We start from the raw sequence: 25156 nt of genomic DNA, 5'->3' as shown, positions 1-25156 counted from the left end.
GGGCTTCCAGTTCCACTCTAGTTCTATTTACAAGCAGTTGAAGGTGATCAGAATCAATCGGCATGAAAAAGAAAAAAATTGGATCGACTTTGGATGGAGTTATGGTGATTTTCATAATTCAGGTGCTGACTCTCATGAAGACTTTATAGGTATATGGTTCCAGTATAATGTAATTGTTTTGTAGCAGAGAAGAACATTTCAGTCCAACCACCCACATGAAAAAGTTTTATTATTACTATGTGCATATAAAGTATGTACAGAGGTCATTTTTGACATCTAGTCTCCGACTGGTCTCTCTCTCTCTCCCCGCAAACACACGCCAAGCTCAGCACGGAGGAGAATGGGTGCGACGGTAATAAACTTCCCCTCGGGCTATCTACGACTCAGAGGCTACAGGTGGAGGTGGAGCGGTGTCGGATTGTTTGCAAATGAGCAACTTAGGCCGAGCAAAAGAGTGGGCAGAACATCGTCAGCTGGGATGAAGACACCCTTATTGCAAAGGTTGTAAAGCCGGCTTTGTTCCATTTAAATACTGAGTCATTCACGGACGGCTGTCTCTGGCTGATGTGGAGTTTGGATACATCTGGGGTCCTTTTGTATCGCATGTACGTGTAGGATCCTCCAGTGTCCTCTCGAATACAATGCCCTGTGGAGTTTCTGTCCTTTCCACTTTATTGATGTTCTTTCCGCTTTATTGCGCGATACGGTACTTCTCTCCTTTTCTTACTATACATTTTTCAGTTTTTTATCTTTCCGTCTCCCCTTTTTCAACTCCAGTGAAAAGCACATCTGGACAAGGGGCGGCATCTATTTTTAGCAGCATTTATGTGCCTGAAAAGGAAGCTCCTCCAACAGAAAAATATCACTTCCTCCTTCTCCTCCTCCTCCTCCTTCAGTCTCGCCCTAATGCACTCCAGAACATGTTTACACCACATCAGAACTGTCCGCTGTCTCTGGTTGTGAGATAAAACTGCCTACGGGCCAGACAACAATGGGATGAGTGTGTGTTTGACTGTGTGTGTGTGTGTGTGTGTGTGTGTGTGTGTGTGCCTGTGTGTGACTAAAACAATTGATCCTGAGGCGGTTTCCTCTGCCTTTCATTTGTATTGTTGCTGCTGGTAAGAAGAGACATTCCACATGTAAGGAAGTGACACATAGGTTTTGAATCCTGCTATATGCACATGTAGTGCATAAGTTCACACTCATAATACATACTCACAGTCACTTAGGGTTAGGGTTATTTCCAGCTTCTCAATGTGAGGATTTGCTGCTTTTCTTTTATTATATATTTATTGCAATGTGAATTCAATATCTTTGAGTGTTGGACTGTTGGTCGGACAAAATGAGTCATTTGAAGACGTCACCCTTGAGGCACATTTGTGATATTGGGCGATATAAATAAATTTGACTTGACTTGTCACCCCATATAACATATACAACATAATATTTCCTTATTTGCTGTAATAAGAATGCTTTACTTTAATTTCTGTATTTTGTTACTTTCATCAAAGTATAGTTTGTGGCAAAAGGAAGGGTTACCACTTCAATACTGTAATTATAATAATTTCTACATATTAGGTTTTAATCAAAAAATATCTCAAAATAAAATATTATTATTATTATTATTATTATTATTATTATTATTATTATTATTATTTCTGCATATACTGCAGTGAGGCCTGTCTTGGTTGTTAGTCTCATTTTGGACAATGAATACAAACAATCATTCCCCAGTTCTTTCAAACAAAGTAATGGCACCCCTCCCTCAAACACTGTCACCCCCCATCAGGCTTTGTTTACAAAGTGAAACTTTTCACCCCAATCTGTCAGCAGATAAAACATTTACATAAAAAAAGAGTAAAACAGACATTTACTTTGTGTTACAATCATAAACAAAAAAAATCTTATGAAATGCTTATTTTCACTAGTCCAGCTCTTAAGAACGCGAATATACTCACATTTTAGATCAGAGAGATTCGGGAGAGTTACATAAAAGACTCGCACACTGTCTGTGTCTGTCATCCCGATTCCTTCTCCTTCTCTTTTCTTTCTTTTCTTCACTGACCAAAAATGTTTGCGTGATGCGCTTCGGTTCTTTAATAAATGATTCCGATAAACGCACAAAACTGGGTGAAAATGTTGATGATGTTGGAAAACATTACATACAGTAAAGCAGTGATCACTTAAATATTTACTGGGCCGAACGTGGGAGACTTTGACCTGGCAGCGCCTGTTGCACCTGCAGCCAGCTAACACTTCCTCTGCTCCCCATGACTGGCCCGAAACCCAGCCGGCACCTCGGCAGCGTGTACCCTCTTTCTTCCTCCCACCCTCCTCCCTTCTCAAACCCATTGGCCCCTTTCATCCATCAGTGGCCTCTGCTGTGTCCCTGCCAGCTCACATTCTGTAGCACTTAAAAGGCGTGAGGGAGGGTAAAAGCGGGAGGCTTAGCTGTCTATGCCACCCGCAGTCAGGCCAAGGTGCCAGCGTGAGGAATAACTGTTGTCTCACGGATGATGGGATTTCCTTTGCTAAGCAATGACTGTATAAGAGCTGTGCAAAAAAACAAACACAAAAAAACCCTTCATATTCCTGGAAGTGTAACTGCGAGGATGTTCTGTACCTCTTCGCTCCACAGACCACGTAAACATGCTTTATTGACTCAGGAAGCAGAGGAAGAGGGGAGCACCCACTCGATTCAGGAGAGCTGGAGTCCGCTTAAAAATGCACCGATCTAACTACGGCAGAATCCCACTCCGGCTCGGTAGTCTCGACCGCAAATGAAACCTGAGCCGAGCGGCAAGGTTTTCGATGCCGAAAGGGAGAGATAGTTAAGCTTAGCTACCATGTTGAAGACATCAGGGAATGAGACCCGTTGTAGTTTAGCTCCCGGCTCCCGGCTCCTGGCAGGAGAGCCCCCTATAAAGAAGACCTATTAAAATGCTCCTCCTACCCCCAGGAATCGGGGGAGTTAATCAGAACCAGAGCTCTGGATGGAACCACTCACTAAACACTGGGACTACACTGAGCCGGTCCTGGGTACTGGAGCTTAAGGTTCCCAATAAAACCCAACAGTTGGGGCTTGACCTTCCCACCAACAACCCCACGCACTCCTCAACATTGTACAATGTACAGCAGATCTGGTGGCAATTTATAGTTATGTTCGGCATATGTAGTAAACCAGGTGCCGTCAGCTTTCGGCGACACGCACCGCAGTCCCAGTTGTTTGCTCCATGTTTTAAGATACTGTATATGACGTGGATGCATATAACAGATCTCCTCCACCCTGGTCTGTGTTTTGCTTCATTCATGCATGTGTGGGTGTCTGCTTTGACACTGCTTCCCCCCGAAGCCACAGGGGTCCAGGTCTGCTAAATAATCACTTTCCCAGCTCCTATGCACTTTTAGCCACGTTTCAAGCTGCTACGTAGTCTAGCATCCATAGATATAAATAGAAGATAGTCAAGTCCATTTTATTTCATTAGCCCAAAATCACAAATCACAGAATTGCCTCAAAAGGGCTCAGATAAGGATAAACACCCACAAAACAAAGAAGAAATAACTTTAGTTGGAAAAAAAAAAACAGAGGCGGGATCCCTCTTCAGGGATGGATGGATGGATGGATGGATATGCTTTGCTTTTTTCAGTTTGAAATCTACAAAATGTCAGTCCAAACCCTTCTCCCAACTTGTATACGTTTGTCACATGCCTGCGTGTGCATGCAGGGTGCTGTGGGAGTGAATCTGTCCATCCGGTCGAGGCCAGAGGCCAGCAGGGCTCTTGGACATGGGCAGGAAGCCTCTGGACCTCCCCAGGATGTAGCTGTCAGCTGATCCCCCATTCTGGGAGGGGGAGGAGGCAGGAGGAGACGGGAGACGAAGAGGAGGGGAGAGGAAGAGAAATTGGCAGGTGTAGATGGGACATGAGAGTGTGGGGAGGGAGGGGGACTCTCGCTGGCTGACGGTGACATTGGGAAGGTCTGTTATACAGATAAAGGAGCCCACATTACTCCCTCCCCTCTCTCCCTTGTCTCCTTCCTCTCCCTCCATCCTGATGGACACTTGCGTTTAAGAGGAGGAGGTCAAAGAGGAGAGATGCATAACCTGCGCACACGTGTCGTGTGCACATTTGCCATATGTCTTTACACTTGGCTTTATGCAGCAAAGAGCCTGTCATTTCATGACAGATACTCAACACCAGTCCTTTTTAAAGATGGACACTTCTTTTGCTATTTATAGCAAGAGCTCGACGTACAGGTTCCACATGTTCACTCAATCACTTCCTGCTGTGGATTTGACGCCTGTGTGTGATACAGCTGGATGATCTTTCACCTCCAACCCTCTCCTCTCCCTCAGTCACCCAGAAAACCAATGCAGGCACAGAATAGCCCTCCCTTCCCCCCCCAACACCCCAACACACTCAAGTTATTCTACATCTGCCTGACAGAAATGTCTCCTTGTGATGGAGTCCATGCTCGGTGACTTTGAACTGGTGCAACTGTCACTGAAGTTTTGGAGTGACGTGGTCTTCCAACTGTGACGTGATATCAGCTGGAGACAGTAACCTAGTTTCGTTACGTGGCGATAACTAGAAAATGGCACAGATCCCACCGGTGTCTGATTTTGGTCTCGCTATATAAGTAGTGGGTTTCTTTTTGCTTCATTCTGTGTATCACTCTTTCCTTCTGCCTGTTTTTTGCAGTGCAGTGTTAGAGCCAGTTTTTCTTTCTCTCTCTGTCCCCCCTGCATGAATGGTGTTTAGCAAACAGAGAGAACAGGAAAGGCAGAGCAGGCATGGAAGAATAGAGGGATATCCCCTTACAGGGTTCCCTCCTTTTTCCTCCAGGATAGAGGGGGTGAGAACTTCGGGAAGGGTGGTGGTGGTGGTGGTGGGGGGGGGGGGTGGTAAATCACACCACCTGTCCACACACACATGCCGAACCTGTGCACATGCGCTCCAAAAATCATTCAGGAACACAAATGCAACCGTGCATGCCTCCACTCTGGGAGGCCTGTCTGATACTGAGAGATGTCCTCTCTCTTTGTGTGTGTGTGTGTGTGTGTGTGTGTGTGTGTGTGTGTGTGTGTGTGTGTGTGTGTGTGTGTGGACCCTCAGATTAGCCCTATGTGGCCCAGATTACAACCGGATCAGTGCTGCCACATATTACACCGACCTGTGAACCATTTGGGAGACCGTGGGCCAGCCTGAGCTTTAGAAGCTGAAAACCCCATTTAATTACACTTCAGCAGAGAGGAAAAGTACAGTAACCAATTCACACAAGCTGTTGTTTACAGTGTGGTGAGAATCACGCACGCCATCTAGAAGTGTCGAATGGAAAAATGCACTGTTTTTTGTGAAAAGGGAGGGAGCGAAGGGTTTTATTTTTCTGTGGCACATTTGCTTTCCCCAAACAAATGTGACATGTATGGGCTATGCTTTTACAATCTGCACTCGTCCACCTGGTGGCTGCAGCAGGAAACGCATCACCAGCAAGGAAAAAAAACACCCTGATAAATGCATCCGACAGGAGAGAATTAGACCTTTCAAAACACTCTCGTGATGTGTTACATCTCCTCGTAGAAAAACGTTTCTAGGCCAAGAGGCATATCTGTGATTTGTAATGCCAATCTCTTATATCATGGGTGACCGTTTTGTTTTGGTTTTTCCTATCCAAGGTGCCACCAGGGACGTCGGCTCGGCTCTGACAAGGATGTGTATGCGACACCGCAGCATTGAGACAAAATTACGCCACTTCACCAAGTAAGTGGCACCTGTTTTTTTTTTTGTTTTTTTTCCTCCACTGTAATATTCTCTCTTCCCTTGCCTTGAGGGGATTATTGTGTTCCCAGGTTTCATCCTATCTCTGTTGACCTCCCTCTCTGCCACTCTTCACTGAGTGTTTTGTGCTATGACAATAAAGCATTATGTTATGCCTCTCACTCTCTCTGCTCACGTTGTGTCTCCCCTGTCGCTGTAGTGCTCTTATGGAAGGCCTGGTTACGCCACTCCAGGACAGGATAGAGGAATGGAAGAAGACTGCTAATCAGCTGGACAAAGACCATGCCAAAGGTGAACAACCTGGAAACACAAACTATAAATAACTCATTTGTGAGCACAGAATATATTGGACAGAAATTGATGCATCTTTTTTTCAATCGCTCTTCACAGAATACAAGAGGTCTCGTCAGGAAATCAAAAGGAAGTCGCTAGATACCATAAAGCTCCAGAAAAAAGCAAGAAAAGGTGAGAACATTTCCACAATGACAAGAACCTATTCATTCTAATGACGACTCGCACAACTTTATTGAGATTTTATGGCTGGTATTAATTCTGGTGCTGCCGCCGCTGATCCCTGGTCTGTACAAATGGTTCAGATTGAACTGGCGCCATCTAGAGTGTAGAATTAGAAATGACAATTTAGTCAAATCCAAATGCCTGGCACAATTTCAAAGGCTCCTTTTCAGCTTCGGGATGATTTGTCAGCTTCTACCTATAAATCAAAGAAATTATCTTCTTTCCTGGCTGTGCTTGTATTAGCCCCTACTGCTGGTTGTAATTACACTTCAGGCAGGATTAACTGTACACCAGTGGTACGGGCTAGTCATAAACATGCAATGTGCACTGATTTGATACAGCTAACACTGCCTGTTCTTCTGTTTCTCTTCCCCGTGCTTGTCCCTGCAACCCCTCTATTTCTTTCTGGCTATTTCCCCTGGCTGTAGAGCTTCTAGGTATGTCTGCTGTGCTTCGTGACATAGTTTTCGTAAACCTATTTAGATAAAACTGCCAGTCAAAGAACACCCTATGCTGTCGTAGCATTTTTGGTTAAAAAGAAGGAACTGTTTTAACATTTTGAAAAATACGCTTATTTGCTTTATGCAGAGAGTTAGATGAGATTGATGCCACGTTCCTGTACGCTAGATATGAAGCTACCAACAGTAGCCGTTTAGCTTAGCTTAGCACAAAGGCTGGAAACAGATGGAAACAACTAGCCTGGCTAGGTAATAAAATCTGCCTACCAGCTTCTCTAAAGTTCACTAATAACATAATAAATCTCTTTTGTTTAAAACATACAAAAACGTAAGCGTTAAAACAACACATTGCTATGTTCAGTTTTAGCTAGCCAGCTCGCTGTTTTCCTGTGTTTCCAGTCTTTATGCTAAGATAAGCTAACCGGCTACAGGTTGTAGCTTTATATGTGGCAGAAAGGTATGAGAGGGGTGTCTTCTCATCTAACTCTCAGCAAGAAAGTGAATTTCCCAAAATGTTGAACTATTCCTCAACCCATACTTGAAGCGATGCACTCGTTGTAAATATCCTAACATAAAAGAGTGTAAGTAATACATGGGCGTAGGTGAAACGGCCTAGGTCATAGAAGGAGTAGCACGGGTGTTACAACTGACATTTGCCAGACCTTCCTCCACAGCGCTGCGCAGGAGGGTCTGGCTAGTCCACACAGCATTCCAGGATGGGAGAAAAACGTGCTGTGTTATTGGCATTCTTTAAACCAATCACAATCGTGTTGGGTGTGAGACGCTAAGCACAAGACAGAGCCGCGGTGCTGCTGCAAAATAGCCTCAGGAAGGAACATGTTTCGGTGGAACATGTGTACGTTCAAAAGTTGTTTTAGTCGTGCAACAGAAAACTCCAATTGGACAGAGAGTCTAGCTAGCTGTCTGGATTTACCCTGCAGAGATCTGAGGAGCAGTTAACCATAGTCCTCACAAATCCACCGGAGTTTAAAATTCCAACACAAAGAAAGCGGAAGGTAACTGACATCCGTCCGAAAAGAGTGAAATCCGGCGGAGCAATCCCGGAAGTGGAAGGTCGTGGATATAGACTACTACTGACATTACCGACGACTCCGTTCTATTCAAGTGTCCCAGTAAGGCGTGACAGTGAGCCAGCATGCACAATAGCAGGACCGTGAAACCGTGTAGACTGTGAAGCAGCAAAATGGAATTCAGCCATCATTCATTTTATTATTTACACTTGTGCTTTTCTTGCTGTGACATGCCAAAATGTTTTCCATGAAAAATGCCTTTTGAGAAATGGCTCATGCCGTGTATTTTTTATTCTTACATTGGTTAGCTCCATGTACTTGTCTTTTGCATATAGATAGTTTGCCAGACCTGTTTCAAATGTAGCACTTCCGCTTTCTAAATGCCTCTTAATAGAGTAAGAAACTGCCAATTTTTTTGGCAACTTATCTGATAGACAATCTTTCAGTCCTCTGAGTAATTATAGCTTTTTTTTGTCATGAGCTGACACTTGGCTCCATGATGAGCTAAGTATACTACCGAAGACCTGAACTTCTTTTTTTAAGGAACTTTTAATTGACAAGCTGTTATATCCGTATGGGACTCTTAATTTAATCACAGTCATATTAACTGCTGGTGCTCTGAAAGATTAGCCAATTAAGCCAATATGTCTTAAACATAAAGACAGCGGAAAATCAAATATACGGGGTGCTGCCTGCCAAAGACAATTAGAGCACTGTTCGAGTGATCACAATCTAACAACATAGCAAGACACAAATCTGAATTCACTCTAAACTATATTACTTACTTATATTTTCAGATATGTAAGATAGTTCTAGTGAGGGCATTGTTTGAGATTGAACCAAATATGCTAAGATACACTGAAGGGTGTTTTCATCTGGCAGTATATGTCTGTGTAAATCATGCAATCAAAGTGACAGAAAATGGGGATGGTCATCTTCATTGCATCATTTTTATCCTTTTGCCATCTATCATCTAGTGTCATTGCGGTTTCTAGTCTTTCTTGACTCTTTTAGACATTCCGTTTACTGTCGTGTGTCTAATCATCACATACATTTCAGGACCTACAAGTCACCGCCAGCTGCTTTGCATCGACTCATGATAGATGACATGTTTCAGAGTCCTCTCATTCCCATGCACATGAACCATTTGAGTGTAATGCTTGTCAGTGCGTTGACCTCCAGCAGTTTATCATTATGTGTTCTAATCACCTCTCATGTTTTACCCTTTCCCTCCTCCCTGAACTGTGTGCACTTTTCTTCCTTCATGTCACTTCCATAATTTTCACCCACCCCTCATATTCCAAACCTCTCTCCTCCTCTCGTATCTTTACTCAACCCCTCTCACCTCTTTCCTCCTTCCATCCATCCATCCATCCACCCTCCCTCCCCTGCTCTGTGTCCCTGCGCCCTTTCCCTTGCACAGGCCGGGGTAACCTGCGCCCCCAGCTGGACAGTGCCATGCAGGATGTCAGTGACCTGTACCTGCTGATGGAGGAGACGGAGAAGCAGGCGGTGCGCCGAGCCCTCCTGGAAGAGAGAGGGCGTTACTGTACATTCATTAACCTTCTGCAGCCTGTGGTGGTGAGGAACATTTAGCCTTTTATTCACCCTAAAGTTGTAGGTGTAAATAGATAGTTTTTAATTGCGTTTGATGTGGTAGCTGTTTAATTCGATCCACTGTGTTCTCCCCCTCCAGAATGTAGAGATTGCCATGCTGGGAGAGATAACGCATTTACAGCCCATTGTTGATGACCTCACTATGCTGACCGAAGACCCACACAAGCTGCCACCAGCCAGTGAGCAGGTAACAGGGGTGTAATGCTACTGACTCTACTAATGACATTCGGCCAGAGATGGTCAGGTTATTTGGATCACAACCAAATCTGTTAAATGATAAGTCTGGTCATTCTGTATTTTTTTTTCTAATAATTATCAACAATAAGATAGGGCCGTGCAATTAATCAAATTTTGATTGTGATTTGATTTTGGTTCCCGACGATCACAAAAACAATGTAATTGAGAAAAATGATTATTTTGCACATTCCATTTAGCAAGAAACTCTTATTTGATGAGCCAACATACTCCTTCCCGTCTGCCGTAAATACTCCTCAGAGCATTTGTGTATCAATCCGCTAGTGAAACTAGTCCCCAACACATGCACTACTAGTCCTGTTTGAGTAACGTTTGCTTAAAATGACAGTGCCCAGCTGTTTAAGGAAAGTATATAGCCCATTTAAAAATGAAACCACATACCTTCCTATTACAATTACACCACAACGTGACTAAACAGATTCATTCAAAACTAATTTATCCCTTCATATGTTCCTCAGCACAGCTTGAGTCATAATTGGCAGTAATTGGTCAGAAACCATTATCTAAACCATCATGGTTGTTTTTTTTCCTATTTGTGTACGGTATAAGCAATTGTTGTCACTGCATCATCACCATATGATTATGTGTCACCGCAGGTGATCCGGGATCTGAAAGGCTCCGACTATAGCTGGTCTTACCAGACCCCTCCTTCCTCCCCCAGCAGCACCGGCTCCAGGAAGAGCAGCATGTGCAGGTATATATAAAACACACACACACACACACACACACACACACACACACACACACACACACACACACACACACACACACACACACACACACACACACACACACACTTTGTTTGGTGTTTCATTTTATCCTTTCTGCATCTGAGCTGTCATGCTGTTTTGAGTCAACAAACCTGCACATTCTTGATTTCAACTCCCTTATTAACACACTAGCAAAGGAATTAAATATTAAAAGTTGTCATGAATACACAAGCAGGTGAACCCCCCCCCCTTTACCACACAGCCAGACTATCAGTGACAGTCGACATGCAGTACATGGCGTATCTTGCCAGCTCCTCAGCTTTTGCTCCTGGCAGATTTGCAGTTCTCAAGCTTCTTACAGCCAGATTAGCTCCAAGCTGTGAAACATTACAGCCTGACAGCCATGAGCCTATAGCAGAACCAAATTCCTCATATTTTTAAGTCTAATGGTGATAGTTCAACAATTTATTTATTAATGTGGCTCAAATGTGCTGTTTTAGGTCAAGAAAGGAGCTTTTCTTTAGATATAAACCCTTGTAATGTTAGAGTTAAAGGAACATCAAGCCTTACTTTAGTGTTATAGTTCTTAACAGAACCGACCGGATATTTCTACCAAATTAACACCGTAGCCTATTTGTAGCGTTCTTAAATTATTCACATTGCAGCCACTGACTAAATGTTTGACTGGCTACTTTTAACGCCGATTTAGGTTTTAAATCACAGTTAGTGTTATGTTTTCTAGGGTAGAATAAGACTAGTCCATGAAAAACTTAGAAACAACCTTGGTCTCAATGATAACGAAATTTAAAAATAAACTTGTGATCAAGAGACCAAGGTCTTGGTAGCAGGATAGAAGAAAAACAAGCTCACTTAGTACTTCCAAAAGGCACGGATTAGAGAGAAAGAGGGCATAAGGATAGTGTCTAGTAATGAATCGTTTAAGGTCATTTGATTTGTGATATTTAATTTGGATTTACTCCTTAAGCCTTATCCTAGAAGATTAAAGATAAGTGATAACTTCATATATATTCCAGAGGGAGAGGAGAGGAGAGGGGGAAGTGTGGGAGAGCAGTACAGAGGGAAGGTGAGAAGCAAAAGTTGCACATTTTCAAATGCGTGGGTGACAAAGAGAAGCAAAGCTGAGTGAGAATGACAGAGCAGGAGACAAAAAGCACGAAGACAGCTGTTAATGTTCAGAGGGAAAGAAATATCAAAGATAGGATTACTTTTAAATGCTCTTTGATGCGCCAGTATTAGAAGAATGGCATCATTTAGAATTTCGACATGACACTGCCTTCATGTTCTCAGCTTTTGTAATACATTTTTTATTTAGCTTTATCCTCTCTCTGTTTTGCCATGGTCTACACATAACTCTTCCCATTACAAGTTTCAGAACAAAATTAGGGGGATAGAAAAATGCTAGAATATTGATTACAATCCCGTTTAACATGCATACTGTATGTTTTTATGGAAGATTTATGATGCCCAAATGAACACAAATCAAGCAAGGGAAAAAAACGGAAGTAAAAATGTAATCTGTATTTCCTTTCATGTATGCATTTACTGTGTCATCATTAAATGAAAAACCCTTGTTACCAGGACCATTGAATATATGTTTGCCTTTAATACCTAAACATTCAAATCAAACCATGCCACAGGAAACAAAGTGAAGGGGTGTAATGCATTTCTGATTTTTCTTATAATAATACATTTTATTTATATAACGCTTTTCATGGTACTCAAAGACACTTTACAGTAAAACCAGCACATACATCACATTAAAACAGATAAGCAATAAAACCAACACATAAAACAAGCATATTAAAAACAATAAAACCAGTAACTATCAGGTGAGAAATGTAAGACTATTGTATGTGGAAAGCTAATCTGAAGAGGTGTGTTTTGATTAGTGTTTTGAATGTGTCCAGGTCAGTACAGTCACGGATGTCAAGTCAAGTCAAGTCAAGTCAAGTCAAGTCATTTTATTTGTATAGCACATTTAAACGAAAAACAGTTGACCCAAAGTGCTTTACAGGTAGAACGGGGAAGGCAGAGACAATATGCCTTAAAAATACATAATCGTATGTGCGAGGTACCATGAATATAAATAGGCAAAAAAAGAATTAATAATGTAACACAGAATAAAACAACAAAGGAACAATGTTTGTAAAGAAAAAAACAAAAAACAAACTAGGAATCAAGGAGAGTTAAAAGCAAGAGAGTAAAAATGCCAGGATGTCTATGGGTAAGGAGTTCCAGAGGGAGGGGGCTGCAGTGGTTCAAAGGTCTGTCACCCCAGGTACGGTGCTTGGTCCTGAGTGGTGGGGAGAGGAGGTCTGCATTAGAGGAGCAGAGCTTCAAGGGGAGGGGGGGGATTTTGGCGGTGGAGCAGGTCTGTGAGGTAGGACGGAGCAGCATAGACCTGCGTTTACTAAATGCAAATCACTGTCATTAGTTTTCATAAGGAGGAGCGAGGGAGCTTTTTCATTTTTAAAAAAGGAGATGCATCATCCTCAGTGCCATGGTTGGACCTTATCATTGCCGACACTAAGTGATGGCAGCCATGACAGACGGCCTTTCACATTGAAAGAGTTCTCTGTGGGACACTTACTATTAACTGCACATCTAGTTACATTTCTGAGAATCCATCCATCCATCCATCTTCGTCCGCTTATCCGGTGTCGGGTCGCGGGGGGAGCAGCTCCAGCAGGGGACCCCAAACTTCCCTTTCCCGAGCAACATTAACCAGCTCCGACTGGGGATCGAGATGTTCCCAGGCCAGGTTGGAGATATAATCCCTCCACCTAGTCCTGGGTCTTCCCCGAGGCCTCCTCCCAGCTGGACGTGCCTGGAACACCTCCCTAGGGAGGCGCCCAGGGGGCATCCTTACCAGATGCCCGAACCACCTCAACTGGCTCCTTTCGACGCATTTCTGAGAATGTTTAAAGCAAATGTGCTGCTATCAATGACACTAAGCCCCGCCCATGGCCAGGCCCCAATGTGTTTGGACAGTTGATTGTATTTTAATTTTGACATGGATGATGCATCTCCTTATTTTTATTTTTATTTTTTTATATAAAAAGGAAAAGCTCCCTTGTGCCTCATCATGCATTCAGTATTGGCACGCCTATGCTGCTCCCTGCTGGACAACACGGAAATGCAACACATCTCTTCACTTGTTTTCCGTGTTGTCAATTATTTTGAATGTGGCATGGAAAAATCGTGTCTCAGTGATTTTAAAAAGAATCATTTAGTTTAAAATAAAAAGGCTAAATAATTGTCATTTAACATTATGTTTCATTCAATTGTGACACAGTAAATGCATACATAAAAATGTAATGCAAATTTTTTTTTTCTTGTCTTGTTCATTTTGGTCATTATAAATCCTCCCATATATGTCGAGGTATATACTGATGTGATATCCTGTCAACAGCATCCTCCAGATGCCCTCTGCAGGAGCGCATCGACTCAGCAGCGTCTCCTCCCACGACTCGGGCTTTGTGTCCCAGGACGCCAACACCCACTCCAAGCCTCCGTCGCCCATGCCCTCTGACATCACCAGCCAGGTAGCATAACGCCTCAGCCTTAACACCAAAGTTGATTCTTTGATCAGGAGGAACTTAGGGATTACATGGCAGGAAACACCAGTCACAAAGCAGACTTGTTGAGATTCCTCAGGCAGTTACACTGCAGGGCAGGAGGAAACAACACCACTTTCTGGCCACAGTAGATGACAACGATCCTTTTCCATGTGGCACCTTCGATCATTTTTTTAAAGATTCTTTTTTTGGGGCATTTTTAGGCCTTTATTGACAGGACAGCTGAAGACATGAAAGGGGGGAGAGAGAGAGAGAGAGAGCGGGAATGACATTACAGCAAAGGGCTACAGGTCGGAGTTGTACCCGGGCCTGCTGCGTCGAGGAATAAACCTCTATATATGGGCGCCCGCTCTACCAACTGAGCTGAGCGTGGCGCCTTCAATCATGGCGTGTTTTTTCATGTCAGACAAATCCCCATATGTCTCGATAACAGCTCAATAGCTCGACCACCGTACCCCCACATAGCTCTTTGTTTTTGCTGAGAAAGCTCTGTTGCAAATGTTGAATTTGTATCCTACCGGACTGAAAAAGTAGTCAGACTCTCACGGTCTGAAAAGAGTGTAGTGTACAGAACACACTCAACCAGCACACCAGCACACCAACTGATGCAATGTTCTTTTCTGAATAAATGATCTTGCAGGCCACTTTATTTTCGATCTAGGCTATGGTCTATATACATCCCCTCAGAGACCGAGATACCTCCCTCCCTCCTATAGCTCATCAGTTACTCTTCTCCAACTCACACCCTCTTCCTGTGCATCTCTTATCTCTCACACCTGCCTTTCTTTCTCCATTTCCTCCTCCTCTCCACTGTTTTTTACTTCATCTTCCCTTTCCCAGAAATCAACAAGCTCAGCCTCCTCTGAGGCTTCAGAAACCTGCCAGTCTGTCAGTGAGTGCAACTCCCCTACAGCGGTTAGTACTGCAAGCATCACACCAATCAACTTGTATCATTGGACACACACACAAACACACACACACACACACACAATGTGCTGTTCATTTCACTGATTATCTATAGCTTAAAGAGGCCTGTGGGCTCCTCTTGACAGCCGCAGTGCAGTTTGACGTGGACTATTCATGGATGTTGAGCACTCTGACTCAGACTTGTCTGTCCGTTCCACAGTTTGGCTCATGCTCATCCTTCGGTACCTTCCGCCCTGCTTTCTCTCACACTGGCACCATCAGGCCTCTCTCTGTCATACTTCCCGCGTCCCCCACATTTAACCACTCCACGGTACCCAACACCCCCTCACCCACATCAAAGGTTCCTAGCTGGAAGGTTTGTTTTCATTTGCAATTACTTTACTTACTTTTTTCTTTTTTTTTTTTTTTTTTTTAACTTTGTTGCTTCTTTGCTTCTTGTGTTTTATTGCCTTCATGCACATGAATGAGCGTAAAGATTAACCTCGCAGTCACCATTTTGCTGTTGCTCATCAAGCTCAGTTTTTGCAATCTTTCCTCAGAAAGATGTGCTAAACTCACATTGACACTTACACTTACATGGCTTAATGTAGTCTGTCCATTCCTACATCGGCATCTAACCAGTTCATGAGCCAAATCGGCAGCGTCCGCGTTTTAACTGACTTGAACGACTGTTGGGTGGCAAACACTGGAGACGCACAGTTGTAGGGCAGTCTCATTGTTCCGTCTGCTGCTGCAGGACTGGGCGAAATCCTGTGAGCCATCATTGGCCAGCACTCTGCAGCGTAGGAGGGAGTCTGTGGATAAGATGAGAGAACTGGAAGCTCCACCCAGTCCACTCGGGTATTCTGGGATGCAACCAGATGATCCACACCGAGCGAGAATTGTCCCAGGAACCATTGCAGCCAAGGTAAGAAGTCCTCACGGAGTACAAATATAAATGTCAGTGCATACATTTGTATGCCTCGAGAATTGGAGAGTGGTGCATTGCAAAGTGTGCCAATCTTTGTGTGTGTGTGTGTGTGTGTGTGTGTGTGTGTGTGTGTCAGCATGGCGAGCCAATCTCTCCAGCAGCCAGTACTCTAGCTATGGTTCTGACCAGAGGCTTGAGTATGGAGCAGCAGAAGAGCAGCAGGGACTCTCTGCAGTACTCCAGCGGCTACAGCACCCAGACTAACACTCCCTCCTGCTCCGAGGACACCATACCCTCGCAAGGTAATACTCACCCTTAACAGCCACACACTCCCTCAGGGTAAAGCACACATTAAATATATACAGCATGGAATTTCTCTGTTTGTTTTTTTTTCCATGTAACTTTGATGGGAATATTTGCACTTCTGTAATTTGGAAAGTGCTGTACTGTTTCTCTCCAATTCTAATGTGTTTACTGTAAGTTAGTATGCAGTAAAGCTCAACAGCTGCAAAATAACTTGTCAGTGCATTGTCGTTTTTCGGTATTCTTCATTATTCAGTGTAACAATAGATGCTCATGACTCACTGTCACTTCCAGGGTCTGATTATGAGTGCTACTCTCTCAATGGGGATGCTGACAGCGAGGGACAGGCAGACTTTGACAAGTCCTCCACCATCCCACGCCACAGTAACATCGCTCAGAGCTACCGCCGCATGATCCAAACCAAGCGGCCTGCCAGCACAGCAGGTCTGCCCGCAGGTAAGACCCTGCAGGGCAGTCCAAACGGTGCAGGGGGGAGCAGCTCTGGAGCTATCACGTCGGGGACGGCCACCATTCGCCGGACACCATCCTCCAAAACTGGAGTGAGACGCACGCCGTCCACATCTGGCCCCATTCCCATCCGGCCCCCCATCGTGCCAGTTAAGACCCCCACAGTGCCAGATTCACCGGGGTATGCTAGCCCATCCCAGCATCGTGTGGGCAGCGAGGAGTTTCTATACGGCGATGACCCAACTGCTAGTGACTACATGAGGGCTTCTCCAAAGCGGATGAGCCTCCCTGACACAGCTTGGGGCTGTGGAGGAGGAGGGGCAGACAGGACCGGTTACGCTCAACAGGCCCCTGGCATGGCCGCCCACTGCGCTGAGGAGGACCCTATGCTCGCTGCCAACCGCCACAGCCTGGTGGAGAAGATAGGGGAGCTGGCAGCCAGCGCCCACGCCCTCGGTGAGGGTCACTTCCCTTTCCACAGCCCTCTGCCAGGGGATCCGGCTCAGTGTGTGCCCCAGGAGCCGTCCTCCACGACCCAGGAGGACATGGATATGCTGGTGTCTATACGCCGGGGGGTGAGGCTCCGCAAGGCAGTGACTGACGACAGGTCGGCTCCGAGGATTCTGCGGTAGCTGAGGGAGAAAAGGGCTGTGAAGAAGCAGCTGTGGTGCCCTTATTTACAAACTGAAGCCTTGTAGTGAAATACCACAGCACTTATGTGATGCAGGAACTGAGGTACAAGTAATAGAAAGAATGTACAGTAATGTGGTGAATGAAGGCCAGTTCGCAGAGTAATGAGTGACCGTGGAAAATGTCAAGTCATTTCATGTCATGTATGTATTGCGTACATACAAAGTAATACATATTTTTTGGGGGTTTTTTATTATCGTTTTGTTTTCATATGTGGGCTTCGTGGCTGTGCGTCTCCGCTCCCTGTGTGACCAGTTGTTTCAGCCCAGTTTGTCCCTTTTTGCCCCAGTGATGAAGACGTCACTACTGTAGGGATCGAATGCTCTGTGTCTTTCTTCTCACTCTTATGGTTATTATATATATATATTGTGCATTTCTTAATTAACACAGCCACCTGTGAGTGGAAAGTGATAGGCAAAGTGCTCTGTGAGCCTGTCTGTATGTTGTGTTTCTCATCATTACTGTACAAGTACCGTATTACTGTTTTTGTTTGGTAAGCTGAACAGCAGCTGTGTAAGTCATGTAAAATAGGAGCAATATGGCAGTGTTTTTATTGCTGTACTGTACTGTCAATATATTCTGCAATTAAACAGGCTTTTTACTGTTAAATGGCTTTAGTTTTCCTTGTCAGAAAATGTCAAGTCCTCATTAATAGAAAATATTACATCCATATTGTCAGGAATGCAAACGAATTGCTGACATTCGGTGTACTTTGCAATAGTTGCAGTAGTTATTATTGTAATTACCAAAATTTGATAGTTTACAGGTATATTAACATCTAAAATGGGCTTTGACTATTTTCCCCCAGTTCCCCAAGTTTTATTTCTTCTTTACTTTCTCCACTTTGGGTTTTTGAAATTGTATTTTGTTAGAATTGTATTTCCTCCGGTGCTTTATCTACTACTCTACATTTTATACTGCAGTATTTTATGTCTACTATACAGTAATTAATTTCCCAGCGGTCTATGCGCTGTAGTATTATCTAAATCCAAATATATCTATTGTTCCAGGTTCATTTTCTGCTTATTTCACTATAACTGCCTCAGTTAGACCATTTACAACACTGCAGTAGGCTACTAAAAAAACAAAGACAGATGGGGGCGCCAGAGACCCTTCACTGTGACCGAGCTAACTCTGGCGCCAAAAGGAAACAGTAATGGAGGATATCGAAGTGACTGCTTCAGGAAATTACATTTGGCAAGTTGGAAAGATGAACGATAAGTGAGGATAAAGAAAAATAAGAAGAGAAGAAGGTAAGGACGTTCCACAGCTCCCAGGAGGAATTTAGCTACATTCATGCTAACGTTAACTTCACACCAGGTGACACAGTGAGAACAAACATACAAGATGCTAACATACTCCGGTTTGGAAAAGAAAAACATGTTTACAAAGACACGGAAATGGCTAAAACTGTAGCTAGCTAGGTCAAATGACCAAAATATATCTCTTACATAAACGGTTGAGAGATTATATTTCGAACACAATATAGGCCACCATTGAGCTAAGTAGAATGTATTCAAAGTGTAGTAGATACATTCATTTTGGCCAGTATTTTGGAGCTTTTATTTTGTAAAACAAACCCTCAGGACATATTCAGAAGGAGGCTATGTGGAATTTCTCTATGTTCCAGGGAGCTGGTCAAAACTCCCTCATTATTTCTTTTTAAACGATTGGTTCTGCTGGGAAAACAACTCCTAAACTGACTGTGTAAAGCCCCCCCCACCGGGCAACAGTGATGATGAACCACAGGGCCCTTTCCCTGGATAAATAGAGGGCACAATTATGATATATGAGCATAAAGTCCATTTAGACTTATACTTATTAAGAAGCCACTTAACAGTGTGCCCTGGGGGGAAAACATGAACAATAGAGTTCATTAAGTTAGAAGAAGTGGAAAAATAAGGCAGGGAAGGTGAGGAATATAGCTGATAAATTTTAATCTGACACTGACTCATCACTGACAGTTCTAAATGATTTACAGAGAAAATTGGTAGGCTATAGGAAAGGGGCCAGATAATAAGGATTAGACGGTTGGTTCCAAGTGGTCTAACCATGGATAATGAGGGGAGGCGGTGTCTTGTTTTGGTCCCATGTGTAAATCCTATAAGAGATGCTGCAGAACCAACCACATATGTAGAAATCATTAAGACTGCTTGGCTCAGGAAGCCTTCAATATTTTTCATATACTCCCCAAATGGGTCCCATAATCCTCTTAGCCTCATAAATAGCACATTATTGAATTTGCACTGTTAGTTCATAGCCCTGAACTGGTCGAGTAATGGAAACCTGGTTAATGGTTCGGGGCTTGCTGGGATAATTAACTGAGAAAAGAATTGAAGGGGTTTCATTCTGCATCGGAGGTAATGTTCTCACTCTCTAAACTATGATTTCAAAGAGAACGCCATCACTGCCTCTTTCAACAAAAAAAAAAAAAAATCTCACCCCTTTAGTTGGGAGAGAGGGACACCGCGCTGTGCTAATTTTCATTTTCTTTCATTTTCAGTGACTCCTGTGCCTTTTGATGATGTGAGACATCTTTTAAGGTGCTGATAGAAAGTCGCGATTGTTAGTGGCTAGAAGGAAATGCTGTTAAATTAAATATACATTTCTTAGTGTGCTAATGGCTCCACTAATCAGATTTCTTTTTATAATAAAAGCGCTCCTCAGACAAGATGTGGCCCTTAAAGTTTGCACGTTTTGTTTGCATCAATGCCATGCATTAATGATTCAAATATTTTGGGCTTTTTTCCTTTTAGAGTGGCTGCTGCTGTCCTCATTTTGTGTTTGTACTTGCTGAGCCTCTCAAAGAACAAACGTCAGCTCTTACGAGGTGTGGCATTCTAAGTGAAAAGGCTATAAGAGACGCCCAGTAATTAGATGGTTTGGTTTTGTCGCCGTTTTTCGTACAAACTGACGTTTTTAAAACCAGACGGTACCTCCACTGCATTATCATTGGCGAAGGTAAATTCTGAACCTGGTTGCACATGTTCCTCCAAATTGAATACCTCATATTATTAAACAGTTTGGGGATTCTACATAAAATACTAAAAGTGAAATACTACAGTAGGTGGTAGGAGCCTTAAGGGGATCACAGATCAAATCTAATTAGCCGTATCTAATACATGAGGGAAATGTCTTTATATTTATCCAGCGCCTCTAAATGCTTTTTTTTTGCCTTCAGGTGGTGATGAGGGAAAATGTCCTAAGGGGCCCATATACACAGGAACACTACAATGAACAGCACTACAGAGCTGCTGCTTCTGTCATGGTGTTTCCAGAAATGGCTCTTTGCAGCTCTTCCAGGGGGGGAACAAGTGGGGTAAGGTTTCCATAAATGTTCACTATAAATGTTCACAGATGAATAGCCAACCAGAGAGCTGAATGCTTATAGTCATCCATTCTAATTGTCCTGTCACTCTTTAATAAACCTGCCAGTTTCAGCCAATTATTTCATTGACTTCTGCTGAACATTCTATTTTGAAGACATTTTAAACACTCTACTTATTCTGGCTTTTAACTGATGTTAATGCCAAATCCTCTTAACACTACCTTCCATCATTTCCTGTCATCATCCTTTTTTTTTTTTTTTTTTTTACCACCACGCTTTTCCAGGAAGAATGATAGACAACCTGTAACTTATGGAACACACAAGCTACATTATAGGACCTCCACCCTCCCAATCGCATCATCCCCTGTCTCTAAGGAGCACAGAAGCAAAGGTAGAACGTTTTAAATGCTACGAGGCTGCAACCTTTTGCCTTCAGAAGCTACGTCTGCCTCTGTTTGAGTCAAGGGAATGGATTCGGTCAATTATTCATTAAGTAAGCAAAAGCTTTCTAATGTTCGTCCGCTGCTTGCGTCAGTGAAATTTAATGCCCTGCAGCTCTCAGTTATCTGTTGGAGGAGAGGGATGATGAGACCGTTTCATGATTTTTTTTTTTTTTAATTCATTACAGCTTTGTTGTTTTTGTGTGGTGTATATTTTGGCGTTTAATCTCAGTGGATGGCTGCTGCAACCCTCAAGTAAACTATCCCTCACACTCTGGCCTGGCCCCCGTGATTGAATTAGCCTTTGCTACAGCTATCTCCCGTGCTGGCAGTCACGGTGAATTTTTACCATGTGAGGCAACATGATAAAAGAGAGGATTTGATTTGCATTTATGCAGCACTCGGGGAGTTCAAAGAGAAGTTACAGAGCAGAACGCAGGGTCCTTTCAGACAGTTCAGTCACAATTTCACCTTAAATGTTACTTGCGGTCATTTCCCATCAATAGGCTCCCTGTCATATTTTGGTTGGAGGCTATTTTGGTGCACATATTTTAAAATGCCCTCCCCTCCTCAGGTCAGAGATTGTAAAAACACCGGTGAGTGTGGGATGGCTAATCTGTCGTGGTGAGAAATCCCACAGCATGCACAACGTAAAAGAATACAGCGATCAACCAATATGAGCTTTGTGCTCCAGCTGCAGGCTGCGATTCTAAATTGTCTGGGGGCTCACCGCCATTTACCGGAGTTATTGCATAAAAAGAACAGTTTAGTGCAGAGAATGGATTCCGGGGAAAAATTGCAGTGATGGATTGTGGTTGCAAATTGATAAGGATCTCTCAGCTGGAGCTTTGATGAGTTTCCAAACTGAATACAGATGTAGCCTATGTGTGAGCGGAGGTATGACATTGAAGAACATCACACCTCAACGCACGTGAATATTGATCCATGCGTGTCTAAAGTAAAGGCTGACACGAAATGGGAGACAAACTCAATAGAGCGTACAGCCGCGCTCTCTAGCCCTTTATTTCCGTATCTTTTTGACAATTCAGAGCCTTCCAGTCCATGTAATATTTAGTCTTCTGGCTTGTCAGAGAAGAGAGGGGAATTGGAAGCGTGCAGTCTGGGGGAATTAGCAGCAGACACCTACACATTAGGTTTATAGTGCTCTGGGTGCTCTGGCAGGATAGCTAATTGCTAAGGGAAAGGAAGAGCATTCAGGGTGACAATGTTAATATCAACTATGGTGCGCATATAACACTGGCTGCAAAGACGTACGCAGCACAGGCTGCCTCAAATCATCACGTTCACACAGCTTAACAGCGCAGATCCTAGCAATTGCATTTATATCAATGCGTTTTGGAGTTTTCTTCAAGCTATACATGGAATGTGATTGCGTGGACATGTGATTGCAGAAATGCAGTGCAATGAAGGAACTGTAGACTACAGTGTTGAGGGGACTTGTGACCAGAAGGTTGTGGGTTCGGTTACTCAGTCAGTCAGGGAGAAGATGAGTGCAGTGCAGCACTTAATTCTCCTTCAACAACAACAACAACAACAACAACAACAACTGTAGAAGTGTTCTTGAGCAAGACAGTCCTAACTGCTTCACTGGGGCCAGTATTGGTTTCCAGACATAGCTCGAAAGGAGGGGATATATGTGTTTCCTCGACTTTCTCCGGACATGAAGGATGAGTGATCTTCTCTCGAACAACAGTCTTCACGCTGAGAGCGGATTTGCGGCAGGCGGCGTCATACAGCGGGGAAGGCTCCTGCTGCGTGTGCACAGGCTCAGCCGGCGCGGAGAGCTTTGAGGCGGGGGGGTGGGAGGGCGGGGAGACCCTCCTGACCAGCACACAGGGTGGGGTTCACCGAGGAGCTCCGTCCCGCGCGCCGCCACGCCCCCGCGCTTGGCGCTGTCCCGGTGCTGTGGTGCTGAACGCTGGGTACGAATACAGACAGACTTGCCTGCAGCGCTGTGTGGACTGCCTGCACGCAGCAGTGCTGCGTGGAGCACAAGACTCGGATCTCTCAGGATGAAAAAGCTCTCAAGTTGAGAGGGGTCTCCCGGAAGGATCATATCGCGGATAACTATGAAGGACACGTTTCTTAGGGATTTCTTTTTTCTTTTTTAAATGCTTTTCTACCAACCTCCCCCGTCCCCCCACCCCCCCTGAGTCGCTCGGAGGTACATAACTTTGCCACCAACATGATTTGGAGTGTTTTGTTATGGTGCCTTCTGACGCCGGCTGCTGGATACCAAACGCGGGAGCGACTGCCTTTCTTTCACGGGCATGTTTTTGAGAACTCCCCGACGGCTTCTAAAGTGAACGGACTGAGCGTTCCGGTGAGGCGCATCAACGCGCAAAAATGGTGCCCGGTCTCCGGCATGCACTTCAAACTGTACGGAAACGGCAGCGAAGATTTCCGCGCCTTCGCCCACCACAAGCGGGGAAATATGTTGCTAAAAACTTGCAGGGTTTTAGACAGAGAGGCTCGCTCCGAATACCTGCTCAGCGTCGGTCTGTGTTGCCAGACCTGCGCGTCGGAGTCTGTCGTCTTCGAGGTTGCGTCGGTAAAAGTGGACGTTTTGGACACCAACGATCACGAACCGACTTTTCGCAGCGCAGGCACCGTCCGCATAACTTTAGACGACACCACTGCCCTCCGCAGCGTGGTTTACAGGCTGGAGGCTGTCGACGCCGACAGCGGCAACAACGCAGAGTTGACATACGTTTCGGTCCCCAAAAATGGCAGTTTCTATGTTGTCCCGAAAACAGGGGAAGTTCTGCTGGTTGACTCTATCCTGGGTCTCCCCTCTGAAGTCAAATTCCATGTTTTTGCCAGAGACCACGGATGGCCGCCCCTGACCAGTAAAGGTGTAGTGGTTACTATTGCTCCACAGCGGTGGGCGACGCGTCCTGCCGAATTAGCGGGGTCAGGGAGGGGAGGACGGTCGCCGAGGGCTTTACTCGACCCCGGCGCAAAGGTCTCCCTCAACGTGTCCGAAGACGCCAGCGTCGGCTCAGTCATAACGAGCCTGGGTCCCAGCAGGTTTCAGTCAGCCGCCTACGAGCTGGTTTACCCAGAGTCCGAGAGCTCTCCGGTCACCGTGGGCCGCGACAGTGGAGATATCACCATAAGCAGGAGGCTGGATAGGGAGACCGAGCCTTTCCTGGAGCTCACTGTTAAGATTCAGGATAAACGAGGTGTGTAGAATATTCCCTCCATTAATACGCACTTAAGTTAGTTCATGCCGCCCCCTCCCCCTCCCCCCTCCCCCTCCTTTCCCCGGAAATCATTTTGCATTGTGGGGACGATGCCCTATTTTAACGGCATGCTGCACATTACATGCACATGGTAAAAGTGTGCTGCCATCTGGACACATCGCCCTTCATCAGTGGAGCCCCTCAGCAGGCCCGACCTATCCATCACATCCATACAGGGCTGTCAGTGTTCACAGTAGCTGCAGAACAGGCTCATTCCACAGGTGGGCCTCATTATCATCCATCCTGCCACATACCTGAAGTATGAGCTCCAACAATGCAATCAGTCAGTGCAATTTGTTTTATGTATTTCAGTATTTTTATTTCTCCAATGTATTATGATGATGCATTTCAATTATGATCGAACACTACAAGCTAATTTGTACCAGAAAGAATATATATATATATATATATATATATATATATATATATATATATATATATATATCTCATTTTAATTTTTTTCAGTTCTTGAACCGTTTGAAGTATGCCTTTGATCGACAGAGTTTGCGACTGTGAAGTTGTTTTCAGAGCTAATCCTTGCAGAGTGGCAAACCACTGCGACCCTCGCTCCCTCTCATCTCCTGGCATTACCCCTCTAATCCTCCTCTCATTCACTCTCTAGTCCCAGGGATTTGATGTAGCACTGCCACAGTCAGGCAACCTCTCAAATTCTCGGAGGAACGCTGAAACTAAAAATGTGTATCAGTTGTTCAAGTTCTGTTTTGCTCCCCTAAAAGTTCGACAAAAAAAAAAACAAGAAAGTAAAAACGAGGAATGAAAATGATTTGCTTTGTAATTGAGCTACACAGTGTGCAGGAAACGGTGTGTGTGCGGTTCTTACTTGAATTGCCTGCTGCTGT

At 44.3% G+C, this 25156-nt stretch overlaps 2 protein-coding genes across 5 annotated transcripts in view; both read left to right on the top strand.

Moving 5' to 3' along the window:
* Positions 1–17871, top strand: part of mtss1la (MTSS I-BAR domain containing 2a) — a 28048-nt gene extending 10177 nt beyond the window's left edge. For 3 of the 4 annotated variants that reach the window (XM_028585010.1, XM_028585011.1, XM_028585013.1), the window contains 12 exons: positions 5676–5760; positions 5978–6069; positions 6169–6243; positions 9207–9364; positions 9480–9587; positions 10252–10349; positions 13799–13931; positions 14805–14879; positions 15091–15246; positions 15628–15798; positions 15938–16103; positions 16399–17871. In XM_028585010.1, the coding sequence (XP_028440811.1) occupies positions 5676–5760; positions 5978–6069; positions 6169–6243; positions 9207–9364; positions 9480–9587; positions 10252–10349; positions 13799–13931; positions 14805–14879; positions 15091–15246; positions 15628–15798; positions 15938–16103; positions 16399–17204 (2123 nt within the window). In that variant the 3' untranslated portion in view covers positions 17205–17871. The remainder of the gene's footprint in view (positions 1–5675; positions 5761–5977; positions 6070–6168; positions 6244–9206; positions 9365–9479; positions 9588–10251; positions 10350–13798; positions 13932–14804; positions 14880–15090; positions 15247–15627; positions 15799–15937; positions 16104–16398) is intronic. The other variant, XM_028585012.1, reaches the window with a different exon arrangement.
* Positions 17872–18309: 438 nt separating this feature from the next.
* Positions 18310–25156, top strand: part of LOC114560668 (neural-cadherin) — a 100906-nt gene continuing 94059 nt past the window's right edge. Inside the window, exons 1-3 of the mRNA XM_028586204.1 lie at positions 18310–18515; positions 20444–20581; positions 20875–20981. Of these exons, the coding sequence (XP_028442005.1) occupies positions 20496–20581; positions 20875–20981 (193 nt within the window). The 5' untranslated portion in view covers positions 18310–18515; positions 20444–20495. The remainder of the gene's footprint in view (positions 18516–20443; positions 20582–20874; positions 20982–25156) is intronic.

This window comes from Perca flavescens, chromosome 8, assembly GCF_004354835.1.
Source record: "Perca flavescens isolate YP-PL-M2 chromosome 8, PFLA_1.0, whole genome shotgun sequence".
NCBI classification, from domain to species: domain Eukaryota; kingdom Metazoa; phylum Chordata; class Actinopteri; order Perciformes; family Percidae; genus Perca; species Perca flavescens.
Note: the sequence above shows the minus strand (reverse complement) of the source record. Positions and strands in the feature narration are given on the sequence as shown.